This window comes from Bombina bombina, chromosome 2 (genome assembly GCF_027579735.1).
Source record: "Bombina bombina isolate aBomBom1 chromosome 2, aBomBom1.pri, whole genome shotgun sequence".
NCBI lineage: Eukaryota > Metazoa > Chordata > Amphibia > Anura > Bombinatoridae > Bombina > Bombina bombina.
Window position 1 is genome coordinate 1,146,318,525 of NC_069500.1, and position 21,139 is coordinate 1,146,339,663.

At 40.4% G+C, this 21,139-nt stretch overlaps 1 protein-coding gene across 1 annotated transcript in view; it reads right to left on the bottom strand.

Annotated features, from left to right (window-relative positions):
• Window positions 1-21,139, bottom strand: part of NEK1 (NIMA related kinase 1) — an 827,448-nt gene that overhangs the window by 220,375 nt on the left and 585,934 nt on the right. The window contains exons 27-28 of the mRNA XM_053700237.1: window positions 11,006-11,126; window positions 9,867-9,958 (exon numbers count right to left, since the gene is read on the bottom strand). Of these exons, the coding sequence (XP_053556212.1) occupies window positions 9,867-9,958; window positions 11,006-11,126 (213 nt within the window). The remainder of the gene's footprint in view (window positions 1-9,866; window positions 9,959-11,005; window positions 11,127-21,139) is intronic.

Below are 21,139 nucleotides of genomic sequence, written 5' to 3' on the forward strand. Positions count from 1 at the left end.
TTGGGGGCAGCAGCAGGCTTTCTGGCCTGCTTGCCCTTGTTCCAGGACTGGTTAGGTTTCCAGGCCTGTCTGGAATGAGCAACAGTACCCTCTTGTTTTGAAGCGGAGGAAATTAGACTGTTTGGCCTTTGATTTGGCCCTGTCCTGAGGAAGGGTATGACCCTTGCCTCCAGTAATGTCAGCAATAATTTCCTTCAAGCCAGGCCCGAATAAGGTCTGCCCCTTGAAAGGAATGTTGAGTAATTTAGACTTCGAAGTCACGTCAGCTGACCAGGATTTAAGCCATAGCGCCCTACGCGCCTGGATGGCGAATCCGGAATTCTTAGCCGTTAGTTTAGTCAAATGAACAATGGCATCAGAAACAAATGAGTTAGCTAGCTTAAGCGTTCTAAGCGTGTCAATAATTTCATTCAATGGAGCTGTCTGGATGGCCTCTTCCAGGGCCTCAAACCAGAATGCAGCCGCAGCAGTGACAGGCGCAATGCATGCAAGGGGCTGTAAAATAAAACCTTGTTGAATAAACATTTTCTTAAGGTAACCCTCCAATTTTTTATCCATTGGATCTGAAAAAGCACAACTGTCCTCAACCGGGATAGTGGTACGCTTTGCTAAAGTAGAAACTGCTCCCTCCACCTTAGGGACCGTCTGCCATAAGTCCCGTGTAGTAGCGTCTATTGGAAACATTTTTCTAAATATAGGAGGTGGGGAAAAGGGCACACCGGGTCTATCCCACTCCTTGCTAATAATTTCTGTAAGCCTTTTAGGTATAGGAAAAACGTCAGTACACACCGGCACCGCATAGTATCTATCCAGCCTACACAATTTCTCTGGAATTGCAACTGTGTTACAGTCATTCAGAGCAGCTAATACCTCCCCAAGCAATACACGGAGGTTCTCAAGCTTAAATTTAAAATTAGAAATCTCTGAATCAGGTTTCCCCGAGTCAGAGATGTCACCCACAGACTGAAGCTCTCCGTCCTCATGTTCTGCATACTGTGACGCAGTATCAGACATGGCCCTAACAGCATTTGCGCGCTCTGTATCTCTCCTAACCCCAGAGCTATCGTGCTTGCCTCTTAATTCAGGCAATCTAGATAATACCTCTGACAGGGTATTATTCATGATTGCAGCCATGTCCTGCAAGGTAATCGCTATGGGCGTCCCTGATGTAATTGGCGCCATATTAGCGTGCGTCCCCTGAGCGGGAGGCGAAGTGTCTGACACGTGGGGAGAGTTAGTCGGCATAACTTACCCCTCGACAGAACCCTCTGGTGATAATTCTTTTATAGATAAAACATAATTTATGCTTACCTGATAAATTCCTTTCTTCTGTAGTGTGATCAGTCCACGGGTCATCATTACTTCTGGGATATTACTCCTCCCCAACAGGAAGTGCAAGAGGATTCACCCAGCAGAGCTGCATATAGCTCCTCCCCTCTACGTCACTCCCAGTCATTCGACCAAGGACCAACGAGAAAGGAGAAACCAAGGGTGTAGTGGTGACTGGAGTATAATTTAAAAAATATTTACCTGCCTTAAAAAACAGGGCGGGCCGTGGACTGATCACACTACAGAAGAAAGGAATTTATAAGGTAAGCATAAATTATGTTTTCTTCTGTTAAGTGTGATCAGTCCACGGGTCATCATTACTTCTGGGATACCAATATCAAAGCAAAAGTACACGGATGACGGGAGGGATAGGCAGGCTCTTTATACAGAAGGAACCACTGCCTGAAGAACCTTTCTCCCAAAAATAGCCTCCGAGGAAGCAAAAGTGTCAAATTTGTAAAATTTGGAAAAAGTATGAAGCGAAGACCAAGTTGCAGCCTTGCAAATCTGTTCAACAGAGGCCTCATTCTTAAAGGCCCAAGTGGAAGCCACAGCTCTAGAAGAATGAGCTGTAATTCTTTCAGGAGGCTGCTGTCCAGCAGTTTCATAGGCTAAACGAATTATGCTACGAAGCCAAAAAGAAAGAGGTAGCAGAAGCCTTTTGACCTCTCCTCTGACCAGAGTAAACGACAAACAGGGAAGACGTTTGTCGAAATTTCTTAGTTGCCTGTAAGTAAAACTTTAGGGCACGAACTACATCCAGATTGTGCAGAAGACGTTCCTACTTCGAAGAAGGATTTGGACACAAAGAAGGAACAACAATCTCTTGATTGATATTCCTGTTAGTGACTACCTTAGGTAAGAACCCAGGTTTAGTGCGCAGAACTACCTTATCCGAATGAAAAATCAAATAAGGAGAATCACAATGTAAGGCTGATAACTCAGAGACTCTTCGAGCCGAGGAAATAGCCATTAAAAATAGAACTTTCCAAGATAACAACTTTATATCAATGGAATGGAGGGGTTCAAACGGAACACCCTGTAAAACTTTAAGAACAAGGTTTAAACTCCATGGCGGAGCAACAGTTTTAAACACAGGCTTAATCCTGGCCAAAGCCTGACAAAACACCTGAACGTCTGGCACTTCTGACAGACGTTTGTGTAACAGAATGGACAGAGCTGAGATCTGTCCCTTTAATGAACTAGCAGATAAACCCTTTTCTAAACCTTCTTGTAGAAAAGACAATATCCTAGGAATCCTAACCTTACTCCAAGAGTAACCTTTGGATTCACACCAATATAGGTATTTACGCCATATCTTATAGTAAATCTTTCTGGTAACAGGCTTCCTAGCCTGTATTAAGGTGTCAATAACTGACTCAGAAAACCCACGTCTTGATAAAATCAAGCGTTCAATTTCCAAGCAGTCAGCTTCAGAGAAGTTAGATTTTGATGTTTGAAAGGGCCCTGTATCAGGAGGTCCTGTTTCAGAGGTAGAGACCAAGGTGGACAGGATGACATGTCCACCAGGTCTGCATACCAAGTCCTGCGTGGCCACGCAGGCGCTATTAGAATCACTGATGCTCTCTCCTGTTTGATTCTGGCAATCAATCGAGGAAGCATCGGGAAGGGTGGAAACACATAAGCCATCCTGAAGTCCCAAGGTGCTGTCAGGGCATCTATTAGGACTGCTCCTGGATCCCTGGATCTGGACCCGTAACAAGGAAGCTTGGCGTTCTGTCGAGACGCCATGAGATCTATCTCTGGTCTGCCCCAACGTCGAAGTATTTGGGCAAAGACCTCCGGATGAAGTTCCCACTCCCCCGGATGAAAAGTCTGACGACTTAAGAAATCCGCCTCCCAGTTTTCCACTCCCGGGATGTGGATTGCTGACAGGTGGCAAGAGTTAGACTCTGCCCAGCGAATTATCTTTGATACTTCCATCATTGCTAGGGAGCTTCTTGTCCCTCCCTGATGGTTGATGTAAGCTACAGTCGTGATGTTGTCCGACTGAAACCTGATGAACCCCCGAGTTGTCAACTGGGGCCAAGCCAGGAGGGCATTGAGAACTGCTCTCAATTCCAGAATGTTTATTGGCAGGAGACTCTCCTCCTGACTCCATTGTCCCTGAGCCTTCAGAGAATTCCAGACGGCGCCCCAACCTAGAAGGCTGGCGTCTGTTGTTACAATTGTCCAGTCTGGTCTGCTGAATGGCATCCCCCTGGACAGATGTGGCCGAGAAAGCCACCATAGAAGAGAATTTCTGGTCTCTTGATCCAGATTCAGAGAAGGGGACAAGTCTGAGTAATCCCCATTCCACTGACTTAGCATGCATAGTTGCAGTGGTCTGAGGTGTAAGCGAGCAAATGGTACTATGTCCATTGCCGCTACCATTAAGCCACTGACGGGTGTTGAATGGAATGAAGGGTGCGGCAAGCACTTTGAAGTCTTGTTAACCTGTCCTCTGTCAGGTAAATCTTCATTTCTACAGAATCTATAAGAGTCCCCAGGAAGGGAACTCTTGTGAATGGAACGAGTGAACTTTTCTTTTCGTTCACCTTCCATCCATGTGACCTTAGAAAAGCCAGTACTAACTCTGTATGAGACTTGGCAGTTTGAAAGCTTGAAGCTTGTATCAGAATGTCGTCTAGGTACGGAGCTACCGAAATTCCCTGTGGTCTTAGTACCGCCAGAAGAGCACCTAGAACCTTTGTGAAGATTCTTGGAGCTGTAGCCAATCCGAATGGAAGAGCTACAAACTGGTAATGCCTGTCTAGAAAGGCAAACCTTAGATACCGGTAATGATCTTTGTGGATCGGTATGTGAAGGTAAGCATCCTTTAAATCCACTGTGGTCATGTACTGACCTTCTTGGATCATGGGTAAAATTGTCCGAATAGTCTCCATTTTGAACGATGGAACTCTTAGGAATTTGTTTAGGATCTTTAAATCCAGGATTGGTCTGAAAGTTCCCTCTTTTTTGGGAACCACAAACAGATTTGAGTAAAACCCTTGTCCCTGTTCCGATCGTGGAACTGGATGGATTACTCCCATTAACAAAAGTTCTTGTACGCAGCGTAGAAACGCTTCTTTCTTTGTTTGGTTTGTTGACAACCTTGACAGATGAAATCTCTCTCTTGGAGGAGAGTATTTGAAGTCCAGAAGGTATCCCTGAGATATTATCTCTAGCGCCCAGGGATCCTGAACATCTCTTGCCCAAGCCTGGGCGAAGAGAGAAAGTCTGCCCCCCACTAGATCCGATCCCGGATCGGGGGCACTCAATTCATGCTGTTTTAGTGGCAGTAGCAGGTTTCCTGGCCTGTTTGCCCTTGTTCCAGGGCTGGTTAGGTCTCCAGCCTTGTCTGAAGCGAGCAGCAGATCCTTCTTGTTTTGGAGCAGTGGAAGTTGATGCTGCTCCTGCTTTGAAATTCCGAAAGGAACGAAAATTAGACTGTCTAGCCTTAGGTCTGGCTTTGTCTTGAGGCAGGGCGTGGCCCTTACCTCCTGTAATGTCAGCGATAATTTCTTTCAAACCGGGCCCAAATAAGGTCTGCCCTTTGAAAGGTATATTAAGTAATTTGGACTTTTGGGCTTCCGAAATGAATGAATTAGCTAGCTTAAGTATTCTAAGCCTGTCCGAAATGTCGTCCAGCGTAGCTGAACTAAGGTTCTCTTCCAGAGACTCAATCCAGAATGCCGCTGCAGCCGAGACCGGCGCAATGCATGCAAGGGGTTGCAATATAAAACCTTGTTGAACAAACATTTTCTTAAGGTAACCCTCTAACTTTTTATCCATTGGGTCTGAAAAGGCACAGCTATCCTCTACCGGGATAGTGGTACGCTTAGCTAAAGTAGAAACTGCTCCCTCCACCTTAGGGACCGTTTGCCATAAGTCCCGTGTGGCGGTGTCTATTGGAAACATCTTTCTAAATATCGGAGGGGGTGAGAACGGCACACCGGGTCTATCCCACTCCTTAGTAATAATTTCAGTTAGTCTCTTAGGTATAGGAAAAACGTCAGTACTTGTTGGTACAGCAAAATATTTATCCAACCTACACATTTTCTCTGGTATTGCAACTGTGTTACAATCATTCAGAGCCGCTAACACCTCCCCTAGTAATACACGGAGGTTTTCCAGCTTAAATTTAAAATTTGAAATATCTGAATCCAATCTGTTTGGATCAGATCCGTCAGCCGCAGAATGAAGCTCTCCGTCCTCATGCTCTGCAAGTTGTGACGCAGTATCTGACATGGCCCTAGCATTATCAGCGCACTCTGTTCTCACCCCAGAGTGATCACGCTTGCCTCTTAGTTCTGGTAATTTAGCCAAAACTTCCGTCATAACAGTAGCCATATCTTGTAATGTTATTTGTAATGGCCGCCCAGATGTACTGGGTGCCACCATATCGCGCACCTCCCGAGCGGGAGATGCAGGTACTGTCACGTGAGGCGAGTTAGTCGGCATAACTCTCCCCTCGTTGTTTGGTGAAATTTGTTCAATTTGTACAGATTGACTTTTATTTAAAGTAGCATCAATACAGTTAGTACATAAATTTCTATTGGGCTCCACTTTGGCGTTATTACAAATAGTACAGGTCTCATCCTCTGAATCAGACATGTTTAACACACTAGCAACTAAACTTGCAACTTGGAAATATTATTCAAGTAAAATACAATGAAAAAACGTACTGTGCCTAAGAAGCACAGAAAGATATATAACAGTTGAAATCAATAAACTTAGCAAAACAAAACACAATTTTAGCAAAGGCTTGTTCCCATTAGCAAAGAATAACTAACCCTGATGGCATAAAAAAGTTAAAGAATAAACGTTTCTTTATCACAGTCAACTACAATCTCACAGCTCTGTTAGATTACTTCCCTCAAACAGCTTTGAAGACCCCTGAGTTCTGTAGAGATAAACCGGAACATGCAGGAAAAAAACAATGAGCTTCTGACTGAAATTTTTGATGCGTAGCAAAAGCGCCAAAAAAAGGTCCCTCCCCCTCACACACAACAGTGAGAGAGATCAGTAAACTGTCATAATTAGATAAAGCAACTGCCAAGTGGAAAAATAGTGCCCAAACATTTTATTCACCCAGTACCTCAGAAAATGAAAACGATTTTACATTCCAGTAAAAACGTTTAACATAAATTAGTAAAAAAAAAAAAAACCAAATAGGCTAGAGATTATATACACAGTGTAATTCTAGTGAAGTACCATTCCCCAGAATACTCAAATGTAAAAAAAAAATACATACATGATATTATGTCGGTATGGCAGGATTTTCTCATCAATTCCATTGTCAGAAAATAAAAACTGCTACATACCTCTTTGCAGATTAAACTGCCCGCTGTCCCCTGATCTGAAGTTTACCTCTCCTCAGATGGCCGAGAAACAGCAATATGATCTTAACTACTCCGGCTAAAATCATAGTAAAAACTCTGGTAGATTCTTCTTCAAATTCTACCAGAGAAGGAATAACACACTCCGGTGCTATTAAAAAATAACAAACTTTTGATTGAAGAAATAAAACTAAATAAAATCACCATAGTCCTCTCACACATCCTATCTAGTCGTTGGGTGCAAGAGAATGACTGGGAGTGACGTAGAGGGGAGGAGCTATATGCAGCTCTGCTGGGTGAATCCTCTTGCACTTCCTGTTGGGGAGGAGTAATATCCCAGAAGTAATGATGACCCGTGGACTGATCACACTTAACAGAAGAAAGACTGATCTTTACTGTTTAAGGTGAAATCAATACATTTAGTACACATTCTCCTATGGGGCTCCACCATGGCTTTCAAACATAATGAACAAGTAGGTTCCTCTGTGTCAGACATGTTTAAACAGACTAGCAATGAGACTAGCAAGCTTGGAAAACACTTTAAAACAAGTTTACAAGCAATATAAAAAAACGTTACTGCGCCTTTAACAAACACAAATTTTCCTAAATTTTGAAATAACAGTGAAAAAATGCAGTTACACTAACGAAATTTTTACAGTGTATGTAATAAGTTAGCAGAGCATTGCACCCACTTGCGGTTAATGGATGATTAACCCCTTAATACCAAAAACGGAATAACAAATGACAAAAACGTTTTTTAAACAGTCACAACTGCCACAGCTCTACTGTGGCCTTTTACCTCCCTCAATACGACTTTTGAAGCCTTTTGAGCCCTTCAGAGAAGTCCTGGATCATGCAGGAAGAAGCTGGATGTCTGTGTCTGCAATTTTTGCTGTGCAAAAAAACGCCAAAATAGGCCCCTCCCACTCATATTACAACAGTGGGAAGCCTCAGGGAACTGTTTCTAGGCAAAATTCAAGCCAGCCATGTGGAAAAAACTAGGCCCCAATAAGTTTTATCACTAAACATATGTAAAAAACGATTAAACATGCCAGCAAACGTTTTAAAATACACTTTTATAAGAGTATGTATCTCTATTAATAAGCCTGATACCAGTCGCTATCACTGCATTTAAGGCTTTACTTACATTACTTCGGTATCAGCAGCATTTTCTAGCAAATTCCATCCCTAGAAAAATATTTTAACTGCACATACCTTATTACAGGAAAACCTGCACGCTATTCCCCCTCTGAAGTTACCTCACTCCTCAGAATATGTGAGAACAGCAAAGGATCTTAGTTACTTCTGCTAAGATCATAGAAAACGCAGGCAGATTCTTCTTCGAAATACTGCCTGAGATAAACAGTACACTCCAGTACCATTTAAAAATAACAAACTTTTGATTGAAGAAATAAACTAAGTATAAAACACCACAGTCCTCTTACGACCTCCATCTTAGTTGAGAGTTGCAAGAGAATGACTGGATATGGCAGTGAGGGGAGGAGCTATATAGCAGCTCTGCTGTGGGTGATCCTCTTGCAACTTCCTGTTGGGAAGGAGAATATCCCACAAATAATGGATGATCCATGGACTGGATACACTTAACAAGAGAAACAGTGAGTTTTTCTCTGAAGAATTGATTATTCTGGAATCAAAAATTACAAATATTTTCAGTATATTTTAAATATAAATACAACAGAAAAAGGAGAGAGGCGCCGTATGTGTGAATCAATCGACAACTGAAGGAGAGTTCAAAGATAGTACAGGGTACTCACATTCTGTGAAGGCACTCCAATGTGCCAATAGTTGCAGGCTGGTTTTCAACAGCAGACCAGCTAGCTGATACAGGCAGTATCTGGATTCCCAAGAGAGGCAGCTCCCCAAGGTAGCGTAGAAAAATGCACTTGGCAATGAGAATGTATAGTTAAAAAAATGTTTTAATCCAAAGTAAAAACAAAATTAAAAACAACAAGTGATGCTGTTGTGTGCACAAACAGATCATGCAACATGTTTCACGGTTAGCACTGTTTCATCGGGCATGTATTTTGAATGTCTATTTGGAAAATACATGAACAAACAAATGAAAAGCCCAGTGTATGTATATATATATATATTAATAATTATGTACTATATATATATATATATATATAAATGTCTTTTAAAATATTATAAAGGTTTTAAAAGTCATTTATATATATATATATAATTATTTATATATATATATATAATTATTAATATATATATATATATATATATATATATACACACACATACACTGGGCTTTTCATTTGTTTGTTCATGTATTTTCCAAATAGACATTCAGTACTAAGAAATTAAATACCAATTAGACAAAGGGCGTATTGATTGGCTGGTTTGCTGTGGGGGGTGTGCCTACAGCCTGTGGGTTTAGGTAGTGTAGCCCTATTTAAGGGTTGATTTTGTACCAAAATACATGCCTCATGAAACGGTGCTAACCGTGAAACATGTTGCATGATCTGTTTGTGCACACAATAGCATGACTTGTTGTTTTTAATATTGTTTTTACTTTGGATTAAAACATTTTTTTAATTATACATTCTCATTGCTGAGTGCATTTTTCTATGCTACCTTGGGGAGCTGCCTCTCTTGGGAATCCAGATACTGTCTGTATCAGCTAGCTGGTCTGCTGTTGAAAACCAGCCTGCAACTATTGGCACATTGGAGTGCCTTCACAGAATGTGAGTACCCTGTACTATCTTTGTACTCTCCTTCAGTTGTCAATTGATTCACACATACGGCGCCTCTCTCCTTTTTCTGTTGTTTTTAGAGCTGTTAACCACATATGGTGAAGATTGAGTGCTGCCTCTTTATTTTTTGGACATCATTTACCCATCATTTCACATTATTCCTGACTACCTCATAATCACCAAGGACTGTGATCAAAACTGGTGACTATATCAAAAAACTTTAGATTTTGTTCTGGAGTATATTGATTTTTCTATATAGCGCCCCCTATAGGGTGTTAACCCTTTATATTATTTTAAATATATCCATCATGTGGGTGAAATTAACATTTGAGTATATAACAACCCAGATGAACAATGTTCGGTATTTTTCAGTCTATGCTTAAATAATTACATATATTAACTTCAAATGCATGAAAAAAAGCTACAGCTGAATATATGTTAAGTATATTAAATGAAGGTTTCACACTACCTGCTTCATTTTCATGCTCTGTGCTTTCTTCATCTACTTTATCATCCTGAACAGACAAATCTTGGTTGCATGTATCTGCCTCTAGTCCCCTGCTGAAAGATGAGAATTGAGAAAAATTAACAGCAAATACCCCAAAATAATGCTTCACATCAATCAACATAACATGTAACCCATATATTGGATAGAGGGCACCACAACGTTTAGATAAACAGAAGACATTCTATAGGTTTCAGAAAAACTGCCATTTTCATCAGGATATTGGGTAACTAATTATTAGAAGTCAAATCTAAATCTTCAAAAGATGAATAGACACCATATCATTAGTAATGAGCAAGAGCTCTAAAAGAAGTTAGAAGATGGTTGAAGCCAAGTTCATCATAAGAATCTATGCTCCAAATTTTGCACCTGCAGGAATGCGTGTCAATCTTAATGTTGAAACACAGAGAAAAAAAAGCTTAACACACAATTTTGGTTAGTCCTACAAGTATTCAAAAACCAGCACAGGAAGCTCTTGTCCGAATGTACATTCCACTGATTGATTTTTATAGGTGGATGTGTTTATTTTATACACACAAATGCAAATCAGATAATTATCATTATAAATGAGTCGGTTATATGGTGTTTGGATTACAACTATTAAAGGGACATTGTACACTAGAGATTTTTCTTTGCATAAATGTTTGGTAGATCTATTTATATAGCCCATCTGGTAGTGTTTTTGTAAAAATGTAGAGTTTTGCTTACTTTTTAATAACATTGTGCTGATTTTCAGATTCCTAAACAAGCCCCAAAGTTTTAGCTGTATACTGATGTCTACGGATTACTGCGGCTCCTGTTTGTATAATCTGTCTTACCAAATGCAGGGAAGGGGGGAGTGTCTGCTGTTCCTGCTTTACCAGTCCCCTTTCACAGGGTGTCTCTAAGTAAGTTTTTATACTGGATTTTTAGATCAGTACCTGTGCATATTCTTCTTTATAGTAGTGTCTATTTCATTCAGTTATATGAAAATGTGTGTGCACTGTGCTTATAACCTGCACTTTTGCACTTCTCTGCATTCATAGAAAATGAATCAAGCATTTAGTGTAATTCTTTTTTTTTTTAATGGCTTACTCAGAATCTTGAACGGTGCCTAAAATTACCTTTCTTCTTCTGTTTTCTCATTCCAAACATTTGTAACTTTGACAGGACAATCTTTACCAATATCTTTTACATTTGCTTCAGGTTCTTCAAGTATTTCTGTTTCCAAATCTTCAGGATCCTCTGCTCAAAAGCAGAAAAATAAATAGATGTGAATTTTACTAAAATAAAGTCTCAAAAAATGTGATACAATTAGACAGGTATTTTGGTACTATATATTAGAATGTACAATTCTAATGTCTTCTCTACTTGTGATCACTTTAAAGAATATGCCAGGTGGTCTTAAAATAGGCAATCATAGTATCTATGCGTCACACAAGGAACAGAGGGACATATACATCAAATATTAAATATTCAGGAGGTAGAAGTAACATTTTAAGGCACACAATGACATCATGTTTTTGTGCATCTCCAGGGTTTGCACTGACATCAAGCTTGTGACCTGCTGCCAGCTGATCACCAGAAGGAAAGGTAGTGGTGGAAGTCGGGCTAGTTAAAGACAGTGACTTCTAGTGGCCATGTCCACAGATACTGTTTAAAATTTGGCTAAATTGTGAATTAAGTCTCTAAGCGAGAGTTCATAATCCATACCCCCCAACTGTCCCAATTTTCACAGGACAGTCCTGATTTTAGGGGTCTGTCCTGCATTGCCCAATGCATTTAAAAAAAAATAAAAAAATTCTATGAGGCCCATACTCAGAAGTAGCTGGATTTTCTCTCCCAGGGTTAGATACCGGTTAGATTTCCTGATGAAAAGGAATGGTGTGTAGGTTAAGCAGGAGTAAGAAGACTGTATACCCTCAGACCTCAGGTAATGGTGACCTCCAACCTCTGGTAGAGATGACGTCTAACCCTGGTAATAATACTAGCATGCCTTCAGTTTTATACGATGAGCAGTGCTAACACCAGGGTAACGAACAGTGGCAGCCTCAGACTGCCAGCTAATGTGCTTGCCAACCCCAGGACCCCATACAATGAATTACAGATAGCCATATATAATGTAGTGTGTGTGTATATCTGTATGTATAAGTGTGTGTATCAGCATGTATAAGTATATGCTGTGTAGTGTGTGTGTGTGTGTATCTGCATCTATAAGTGTAAGCTATATAGTGTGTGTGTGTATCTGCATGTATAAGTGTAAGCTATGTAGTGTGTGTGTGTGTATCTGCATGTATAAGTGTATGCTGTGTAGTGTGTGTGTATCTGCATGTATAAGTGTATGCTGTGTAGTGTGTGTGTGTATCTGCATGTATAAGTGTAAGCTATATAGTGTGTGTGTGTGTGTATCTGCATGTAGAAGTGTAAGCTATGTAGTGTGTGTATCTGCATGTATAAGTGTATGCTGTGTAGTGTGTGTATCTGCATGTATAAGTGTAAGCTATGTAGTGTGTGTGTATCTGCATGTATAAGTGTAAGCTATGTAGTGTGCGTATCTGCATATATAAGTGTAAGTTATGTAGTGTGTATATCTGCATGTATAAGTGTAAGCCATGTAGTGTGTGTGTATCTGCATGTATAAGTGTAAGCTATGTAGTGTGTGTGTGTATCTGCATGTATAAGTGTAAGCTATGTAGTGTGTGTGTATCTGCATGTATAAGTGTAAGCTATGTAGTGTGTGTGTGTATCTGCATGTATAAGTGTAAGCTATGTAGTGTGTGTGTGTGTGTATCTGCATATATAAGTGTAGGCTATGTAGTGTGTGTGTATCTGTATGTATAAGTGTATGCTGTGTAGTGTGTGTGTATCTGCATGTATAAGTGTAAGGTGTGTGCGTGTGTATCTGCATGCATAGGTGTAAGCTATGTAGGGTGTGTGTGTATCTGCATGTTTAAGTGTAAGCTATGTAGTGTGTGTGTGTGTGTGTGTGTGTATCTGCATGTATAAGTGTAAGCTATGTAATGTGTGTGTATCTGCATGTGTAAGTGTATGCTATGTAGTGTGTGTTTCTGTGTATTTTAGTGTGTGTACATGTACTGTATATGTGAAACTTGTGTTAATGTGAATTTTTGCAGACTTTAAAGGCCAGAATCTAGAATATTAATAGGGAATGCAGAGAGCAGTTTTTAAAGAATCTATTATTAAACGTCCAATTAAGATAAAAATATTTAGCACCGTCTCTGCAAAGGCTAATTAAATACAGAGCTCACGTAGCTATACCAGTGGTTTGAGCTTGTATTTGATTTGCTGCCTAAGAGTATTAAAAGATATGACTTTATTTAGAATTTTATTTATATTACTTATGATTTTTTTTAAGCTCCATCTCAGCTCCTGCCCACCACATATCACACTTGTGCCGCAGGATGGGATGGGGGGGAGGGGGGGGCTGTCCCTCTTTTTAATTTTAAAATGTTGGGAGGTATGTAATAGTGAACCAACCCATATATATCTAAAGAATACAGTTGAGTGTGATGTGTCACAATGAGTCATTACAATGTTGTTGATATGTTTAGAAATTGATATTCTCCAATACATAAGTTATCTATGAGGCTCATGATTGTCTTACAGATAGACCTCAAGAGACAACCAGCAAATGATACAGCATTTAAATAAGATGAGTACTTTGGGCAAGATAGTCTATGAGTAAGGATACTGGCAAGCTGAAACGCGTAAGAAAGATTGCCCGTCTGCAGGTCTCATGTCCAGCTTTTTTAACTTTTTTATTTTAACTTCTTGGATGTAACACTGATCTATTATTAATAAAAAAGTTAACTTGATTCCTCTTTATTTCAAACAACTAGTTGAAGACAGTCCCATGTTTACTGGAGTGGTGCTTGATGATATGATTGCTCACATAAGCTCAGTTCTCAGGTTGAGCCTAAGAGTTTCTGTCATAGTTTCCAGAGTGCTCATGCTGCTCAAAAAAAAATAAGATTGCAAAAAACCTATAGCATTGGTAAATGAGTAAAATATTTGGGCTGAAGATCAGTTTTTTACTCACACTAGAATTGAACGTTTTTCTGCCAGTAGGGGGCCTTTACCAATTTATATATATGTTTCTTAATGATTAAAAAGGTGGGTTAATTTGAGGCACACTAAAGAAAGAAAAGAACAAAACAAACATATGGGCCTATACATTTTAAGCCGGTATAAAGAAAAGCAGTATTCTTGGCCTTCTTAATATGATGACCTCAAATAGTAAAAAGGTTTTAAACAAAGTTATAGTAGAATTTCCAGCTAATATTTTTTTTTTTTAAAGAATTAACAAATCTTTATCTGTTAATTTAACTCAATGCATTAACACATTCTCAATTTGAATTTAGCATATGCTACAGAATCCTGATTTACTGACCAAAAAACAAAATTTATGCTTATCTGATCAATTTATTTATTTCCGGATATGGTGAGTCCACGGCTTGAGTAATTACTGTTGGGAATATCACTCCTGGCCAGCAGGAGGAGGCAAAGAGCACTACAGTTAAACTGCTAAGTATCACTCCCTTAGCCACAACCCCCAGTCATTCGACCGAAGGGAAATGGAGAAAAAGGAGTTACACAAGGTGTAGAGGTGCCTGAGGTTATATAGTAAAAAAAAAAACAACTGTCTTAAAATAAAGGGTGGGGCCGTGGACTCACCATATCCGGAAATAAATAGATTTATCAGGTAAGCATACATTTTGGTTTTCTTTCCTAAGATATGGTGAGCCCACTGCTTGAGTAATTACTATTGGGAACCAATACCCAAGCTAAAGGACACGGATAAACAGAAGGCACCACCGCATGAAGAACCTTTCTCCCAAAAGAAGCCTCAGCCGTTGCAAAAGTATCAAATTTGTAAAAAGTATGTAGAGAAGACCAAGTTGCAGCCTTGCAAATTTGTACCACAGAAGCTTCATTTTTGAAAGCCCAAGAAGAGGAAAAAGCTCTTGTGGAATGACCTGTAATTCTCTCAGGAGGCTGCTGTCCAGCAGTCTCATAAGCCAAACGAATTATACCTCGTAACCAAAAAGAAAGAGCAGTAGCAGTAGTTTTCTGACCTTTAAGAGGGCAGTGGACTGGCGATAATCCTTAGTCGCCTGTAAGTAGAATTTAAGAGCACGTACAACATCCAAATTGTGTAACAAACGTTCTTTGGAAGAAGAAGGATTAGGACACAGAGAGGGAACAACAATCTCCTGATTGATATTTCTATTAGAAACAACCTTAGGAAGGAAACCTAACTTAGTACGAAGAACCGCCTTATCGGCATGAAAAATAAAATAAGGGGAATCACATTGCAGAGCTGAGAGTTCCAAGACTCTTCCAGCAGAAGAGATAGCAATAAGAAACAAAACCTTCCAAGATAACAACTTAATGTCTATGGAATTAAACAGCTCAAACGGAGCCAGCTGTTAAATTTTAAGAACAAGGTTAAGGCTCCAAGGAGGAGCAACAGACTTAAAGATTTTGACCAAGGCCTGACAAAAAGATTGCACATCTGGCACATCCGCCAAACGTTTATGTAGTAAAACTGATAAAGCAGAAATCTGACCCTTCAGGGTACTGACTGACAATCCCTTCTCCAGGCCTTCCTGAAGAAAAGATAAAATTCTAGCAATTCTAATTCTACTCCAAGAATAGCCCTTGGATTCACATCAATAAAGATATTTAGGCCATATCTTAAGGTAAATCTTTCTAGTAACAGGCTTGCAAGCCTGAATCATGGTTTCAATGACCGACTCAGAAAAAACACGCTTAGACAGAATTAGGTGTTCAATCTCCAGGCAGTCAGCTTCAGAGAAACGAGATTTGGATGAAGGAAGGGACCCTGAATAAGAAAGTCCTTCCTCGGGGACTTCCGGTGGGCGGCGCACCAAGATGGCTGCAAAGTGCTGAAGCTCTGTTACATCTTATGCTTAGAAATCTACTGGCAGCCGTGATTCACCGCCATCCATATCTCCCTTGACTACTTGCTGAGTCCGGGAACCAAAGTGGATAGAGAATTTCACCACCTTCTCTCCCCTGGAAAGTACATTAACAGTTTTCCCCACGACACGGGTAAGGTGTCAACAACTTGCAAAGATGGCTACTAACCCTGTTGTTAAAGAACTCATGACAGTGTTTCTACCTCGTTTGGACACCCTCATATCTTCCGGCCTGATCCTCCATGAAGAGATACGGTCAATCCATCGACCAGCCTTGCTACAGGCATCTATTTGTGACCCTGTCAATTTTACCTTTAAAGCTCCAGGACCACCATTGCGGGATTGTGCTTCAGACACCACGCAGATGTACGGTCCGCACTCTGACCCATGCTTCTATGTTATCCCAGCTCTTGATTATGGGTCTTCGGTGCCCACCTCTCAGGATTGCAGCGCTTGTTGTGGTGTGCGGCGGATGCCGCGGACCCCCTCTGTAGCAGATCAGCGGCTTACTTACCTTGAAGATTCCGCAGCACATGAGGCCGGTGGGACTCCTAAGCAGTCAGGACTTCTGCAAGATGTGTTTCAGCGGCAAAAGCAGCGATCCTTTGATCTGCACCTAACCCCATCTCCTGGAAGCATTCTGCCAATGCCCCACTTGTGGAAGCCGAAGCCCACCCGGCCTGAGTTTCTCAAACGGCAAGCGGCATCAAAGGATTACAGCAACTGCAGCAGGTCTCAGCTGGGGCGCAACTCAATACAACGTGGCAGTGGTCACCCATCGCACAAAAGCTGCCGTGTTGGAATCGGATAGCTTATTGTCTCAGCCCCAGTCATCTGTAGCGGAGCCACAGTTTGTCTGTCATCTTGGATGATTGCAGAGGAGGGAAATGGATTTGGAACTATGTACAATAAGCGGATCATGCCCTCCACGGTTCTTTGCTTGTTATTGTGTTTTTCTTTTGAGGGTTCTTAATGTCTGATTTAGTTTTGTTTTTGTCCCACTTTATGGTTTTCCAGTGATGAACTGAAGCTCACGCCGGCTGTTAAATACTTCAGTTAAAACCGGCTCACTGCACAGCTTATAATTCATAAGTGACTGGTACTAGCAGACCCATCTCCAGCGGACCTACAGCCTTCATTACACATTACACATTCTATGACTGTACAGGACTCTATGGTGCCAGTTGTGAAACGATTTAGTTGTGGCATTTATGAAAACATAAATATATGTGGTGTTATCTGTCCTGCATATTGCTGTTAAAGATCATACTGTTTTTGTTTTATGGACACAAACATATTTTACGTCTCTTCTGCCTTGCATAACGTGCTCCTGATCAGTTGGTTCTCTATAAATGTAACATGAGAAACTATGCACATAGATGGTTAGTCAGGTTTGGTTTTGTTTTATTTTTTATTTTAGTCAGTGTTTAATTTGGGTTTTATTTAGCTTAGTTCAGTTTTGTTGATATTATAAAATCTGGGGACATGGGTGCAACATAAGAAAATGCCTAAACAATCTTTATGTATCTCTAAATGCATAAGTACCTTTCATTTTTCTCAAAAATAAGCGAACACTGTATATCGATGCTTATAATGTAGTCTTTAATCTAGAACTCTGATTGTGACTCACTCTCTGTAATCTTACTTTGATTGTATATGTTGTCTTGTCCCCATGTCTCATAACTTTGTTTGATGGGGTAACAACATTGTTAACACTTGGGCAGGGAGCCCCCACCCCATGCCCCCCCCCCCCCTTCTAGCTCCTATGGCGGTAAACTACTAATCGCTTGACTGCTGCATTTGTAGACCCAACCCATCTGTAGTACCCATTTATACTGCTGACAATACAAATACAAGTCGAATTGTCAACATCCCACTTTGAGCATATCTATATATTTAAAGCCGCCAAAAGTTTCTTTTGCCTATACATACTTGGAAGTATTGTCCCTCTGGATGTCTCCCACTGCATAAATACAGAGGTAAAATTTCCAGCTTCCAGCTGTATTATTCCTATAGTCCTCAGCACATTATCTTCTTGTCTTTTACTTTTCTAGCTCCCAAACATTCCCTGTTATCTAACACAAGCTTCTAGTCAAAGAATGGTCCTTACGGTCTTACTCTTTAGATCCCTCCTCCTGGTCCACAAGCCACGGGCTGTGGCGTATCTCGAGTTGTCTAACACTCGCGCACAACCATTATTCATTATGACACTGAACCTTTACTTAGAAGACCACATTATCAATCGGCTTTACAGGGTGAAATATATACATATCCATGTTCTTGGGGGGAGAGGGGACTGGTTTTGTTTTATTTTAGTCAGTGTTTAGTTTGGGTTTTATTTAGCTTAGTTTAGTTTTGATGATATTATAAAATTTAGGGACATGGGTGCAACATAAGAAAATGCCTGAATAGGCTTTATGTACCTCTAAATACATAAGTATCTTTCATTTTTTCTCAGAAATATGCGAAAACTGTATATCGATGCTTATAATGTAACCTAGAACTCTGACTGTAACTTATTCTCTGTAATCTTACTGTGAGTGCATATGAATATGTTGTCTTGTTCCTATGTCTCTTCAATAAAAAGAAATTTAAAAAAAAAAGTCCTTCCTCAGAGGTAGTCTCCAAGGTAGTTGCCCTCTCCTGTTTGATACGAGCAATGACTCGTGGAAGGAGAGCAAACGGAGGAAACCGGTATGCCAACCTGAAAACCCAAGGAACCGCCAGAGCATCTATCAGAACGGCCTCTTGACCTTGAACTGTACCTTGGAAGCTTGGTGTTCTGACGGGACGCCATTATATCTAACTCCGGCACCCCCCCATTTAAGAACTAAGCTGGAAAACACCTGCGGATGGAGTTCCCACTCCCCGGAATGAAAAGTCTGTCTGATCAGAAAATCCGCTTCCCAGTTGTCTACTCCTGGAATGTGGATGGCAAATAGACAGCAATTGTGGGTTTCTGACCACTAAAGAATCCGAGTAACCTCCTTTAGGGCTGGTGATTAATGTAAGCCACAGAGGTTATGTTGTCTGACTGGAACCTGATAAACTGGGCTGAGGACAACTGAGGCCAAGCCAATAGAGCATTGTAAATTGCCCTCAACTCCAAGATGTTGATGGGAAGAGCAAAGTTTTGCCCTTTGTAAGGAATCGCCAGAAGTGTGACTTTAGAGGAAACGTCCGCAGACCAGGATTTCAACCATAATGCCCTGCGGGCTAGGACAGCGAAACTAGAAGTTTTAGCTCCTAGTCTAACAACCTGTAAAATGGCATCTGCAATAAAGGAATTGGCCAATTCAAGAGCTTTAATCCTATCTTGAATTTCATCCAAGGAAGTCTCTACTTGAAGAGAATCAGACAAGGCGTCAAACCAATAAGATGCCACACTAGTCACTGTGGCAATACACACTGTAGGTTGCCATTGGAGACCTTGATGAACATAAATCTTTTTCAAATAAGCCTCCAGCTTCTTGTCGATCAGATCCTTAAAAGAGCAGCTATCCTCAAAAGGAATAGTGGTTATGGCCCCATTCAACTTTGGGTACAGTATACCAAGGGTCTTTAATGGAGTCCTCAACAGGAAACATTTTCTTAAAAATGGGAGACGGGGAAAAAAGACACCCCTGGTTTCTCCCATTCCTGTGAGATAATCTCCCTAGCATGGTCCAGCACAGGAAAAACCTCTTAATTGGAAGGTTCATCAAAGAAACTATTAAGTTTACTAGATTTCTTAGGAGAGACAACGACAGGGGTATCGGATTCATCTAAAGTAGTTAAAACATCCTTTAACAATACAGGAAGGCGTTCAAGCTTAAATCTGAAGGATACCACCTCAGTCTCAGAAGAAGGAATTAAACTGTCAGAATCTGAGATTTCAGCCTCAGAAAGTCCAGATGTATCTTCCTCATCAGACTTATGAGAAAGGGCAACTTGGAAAGCAACTGACAGGCACCTTACTTTCTAAATTTCCTCTTGCGTTTTCCTTTTAATCTGGGAATGGCAGCTAATGCCGCAGATACCGCTGAAGATACCTGGGTAGCAATTTCTGCTTTTAAATAAACAACACTAGGAGTTATAGAGAAACCGCAGGGCACTGCATGTGACACAATTGAGGCTTGGGACGTAGCAGTAGAAAGCTGAGGTATTATTTTAACAACATCATCCCGAGAGACATTAGGCTAAAAAAAAATTACCTTTATTTTGCAAGGTTTTCTTAACACATGAAGAACAAAATTGCATAGGAGCTGCAATTTGTACATCTAAACATAATAAGCATGAATTCATGAAAGCAGGCTCTTGCTCCATATCAGACATGTTGTGAAACAGTAAATAAACTTGTACAGATAAGCTTCAAAGATTTTAATATTCAATTAAAATAAGCCAAGGAAAAAATACACTTTAAATTTTATTCCAAATTAGGATCGATACACAGCTAAAATTATGTGAGAAAAGTTAAAGAAAAAACATTTAATAAACATCAAATAAACTTCTAAAATACCCCTCAGGCAACCTCAAACCTCAATTACTGAGGTGCCTTACCGCTACCAATTAAGACCGGATCACCCAGAAATGGAGAAAAACAACTTTTCCCTCAGAAACGTTATGAAGTAAAGTCGGTCAGATGACCGCAACTGCCACGCTCAAATTACTGCTGCGATACAGAGAGGCACTAAAAATAGCTTCTTGGTACACTGAGTACCAGAAATATCCGTTTGAAGTTTAAAATGTTGCATTGTTTTATTTTAAAGCAAAGGGGAAATGTAAGCATGTTGGTAAATATCAAAGAACCGCTAGAGCATCCACTATCTCTGCCTGAGGATCCTAGGACCTGGAAAAGAATCTGGAAAACTTCTTGTTTAGACGAGAGATCATCAGATCTATTTCTGGAAGACCCCACATCTGTACAAGATGAAAAAACACATCTGAATGGAGAGCACTCCTCCAGATATAAAGTCTGACGACTGTGATAATCCCCTTCCCAATGTCTACACCTGAGATGTGAATCGCAGAAATTAGACAAGAGTTGGATTTCATCCAAAAAAGTATCCGAGATACTTCCTCCATAACTGAAGAACTGCGAGTCCCTCCTTGATGATTGACAAATGCAACTGTTGTGATATTCTCTGTTTAAAAAACAAATGTAAAACATAATTTATGTAAGAACTTACCTGATAAATTAATTTCTTTCATATTAGCAAGAGTCCATGAGCTAGTGACGTATGGGATATACATTCCTACCAGGAGGGGCAAAGTTTCCCAAACCTCAAAATGCCTATAAATACACCCCTCACCACA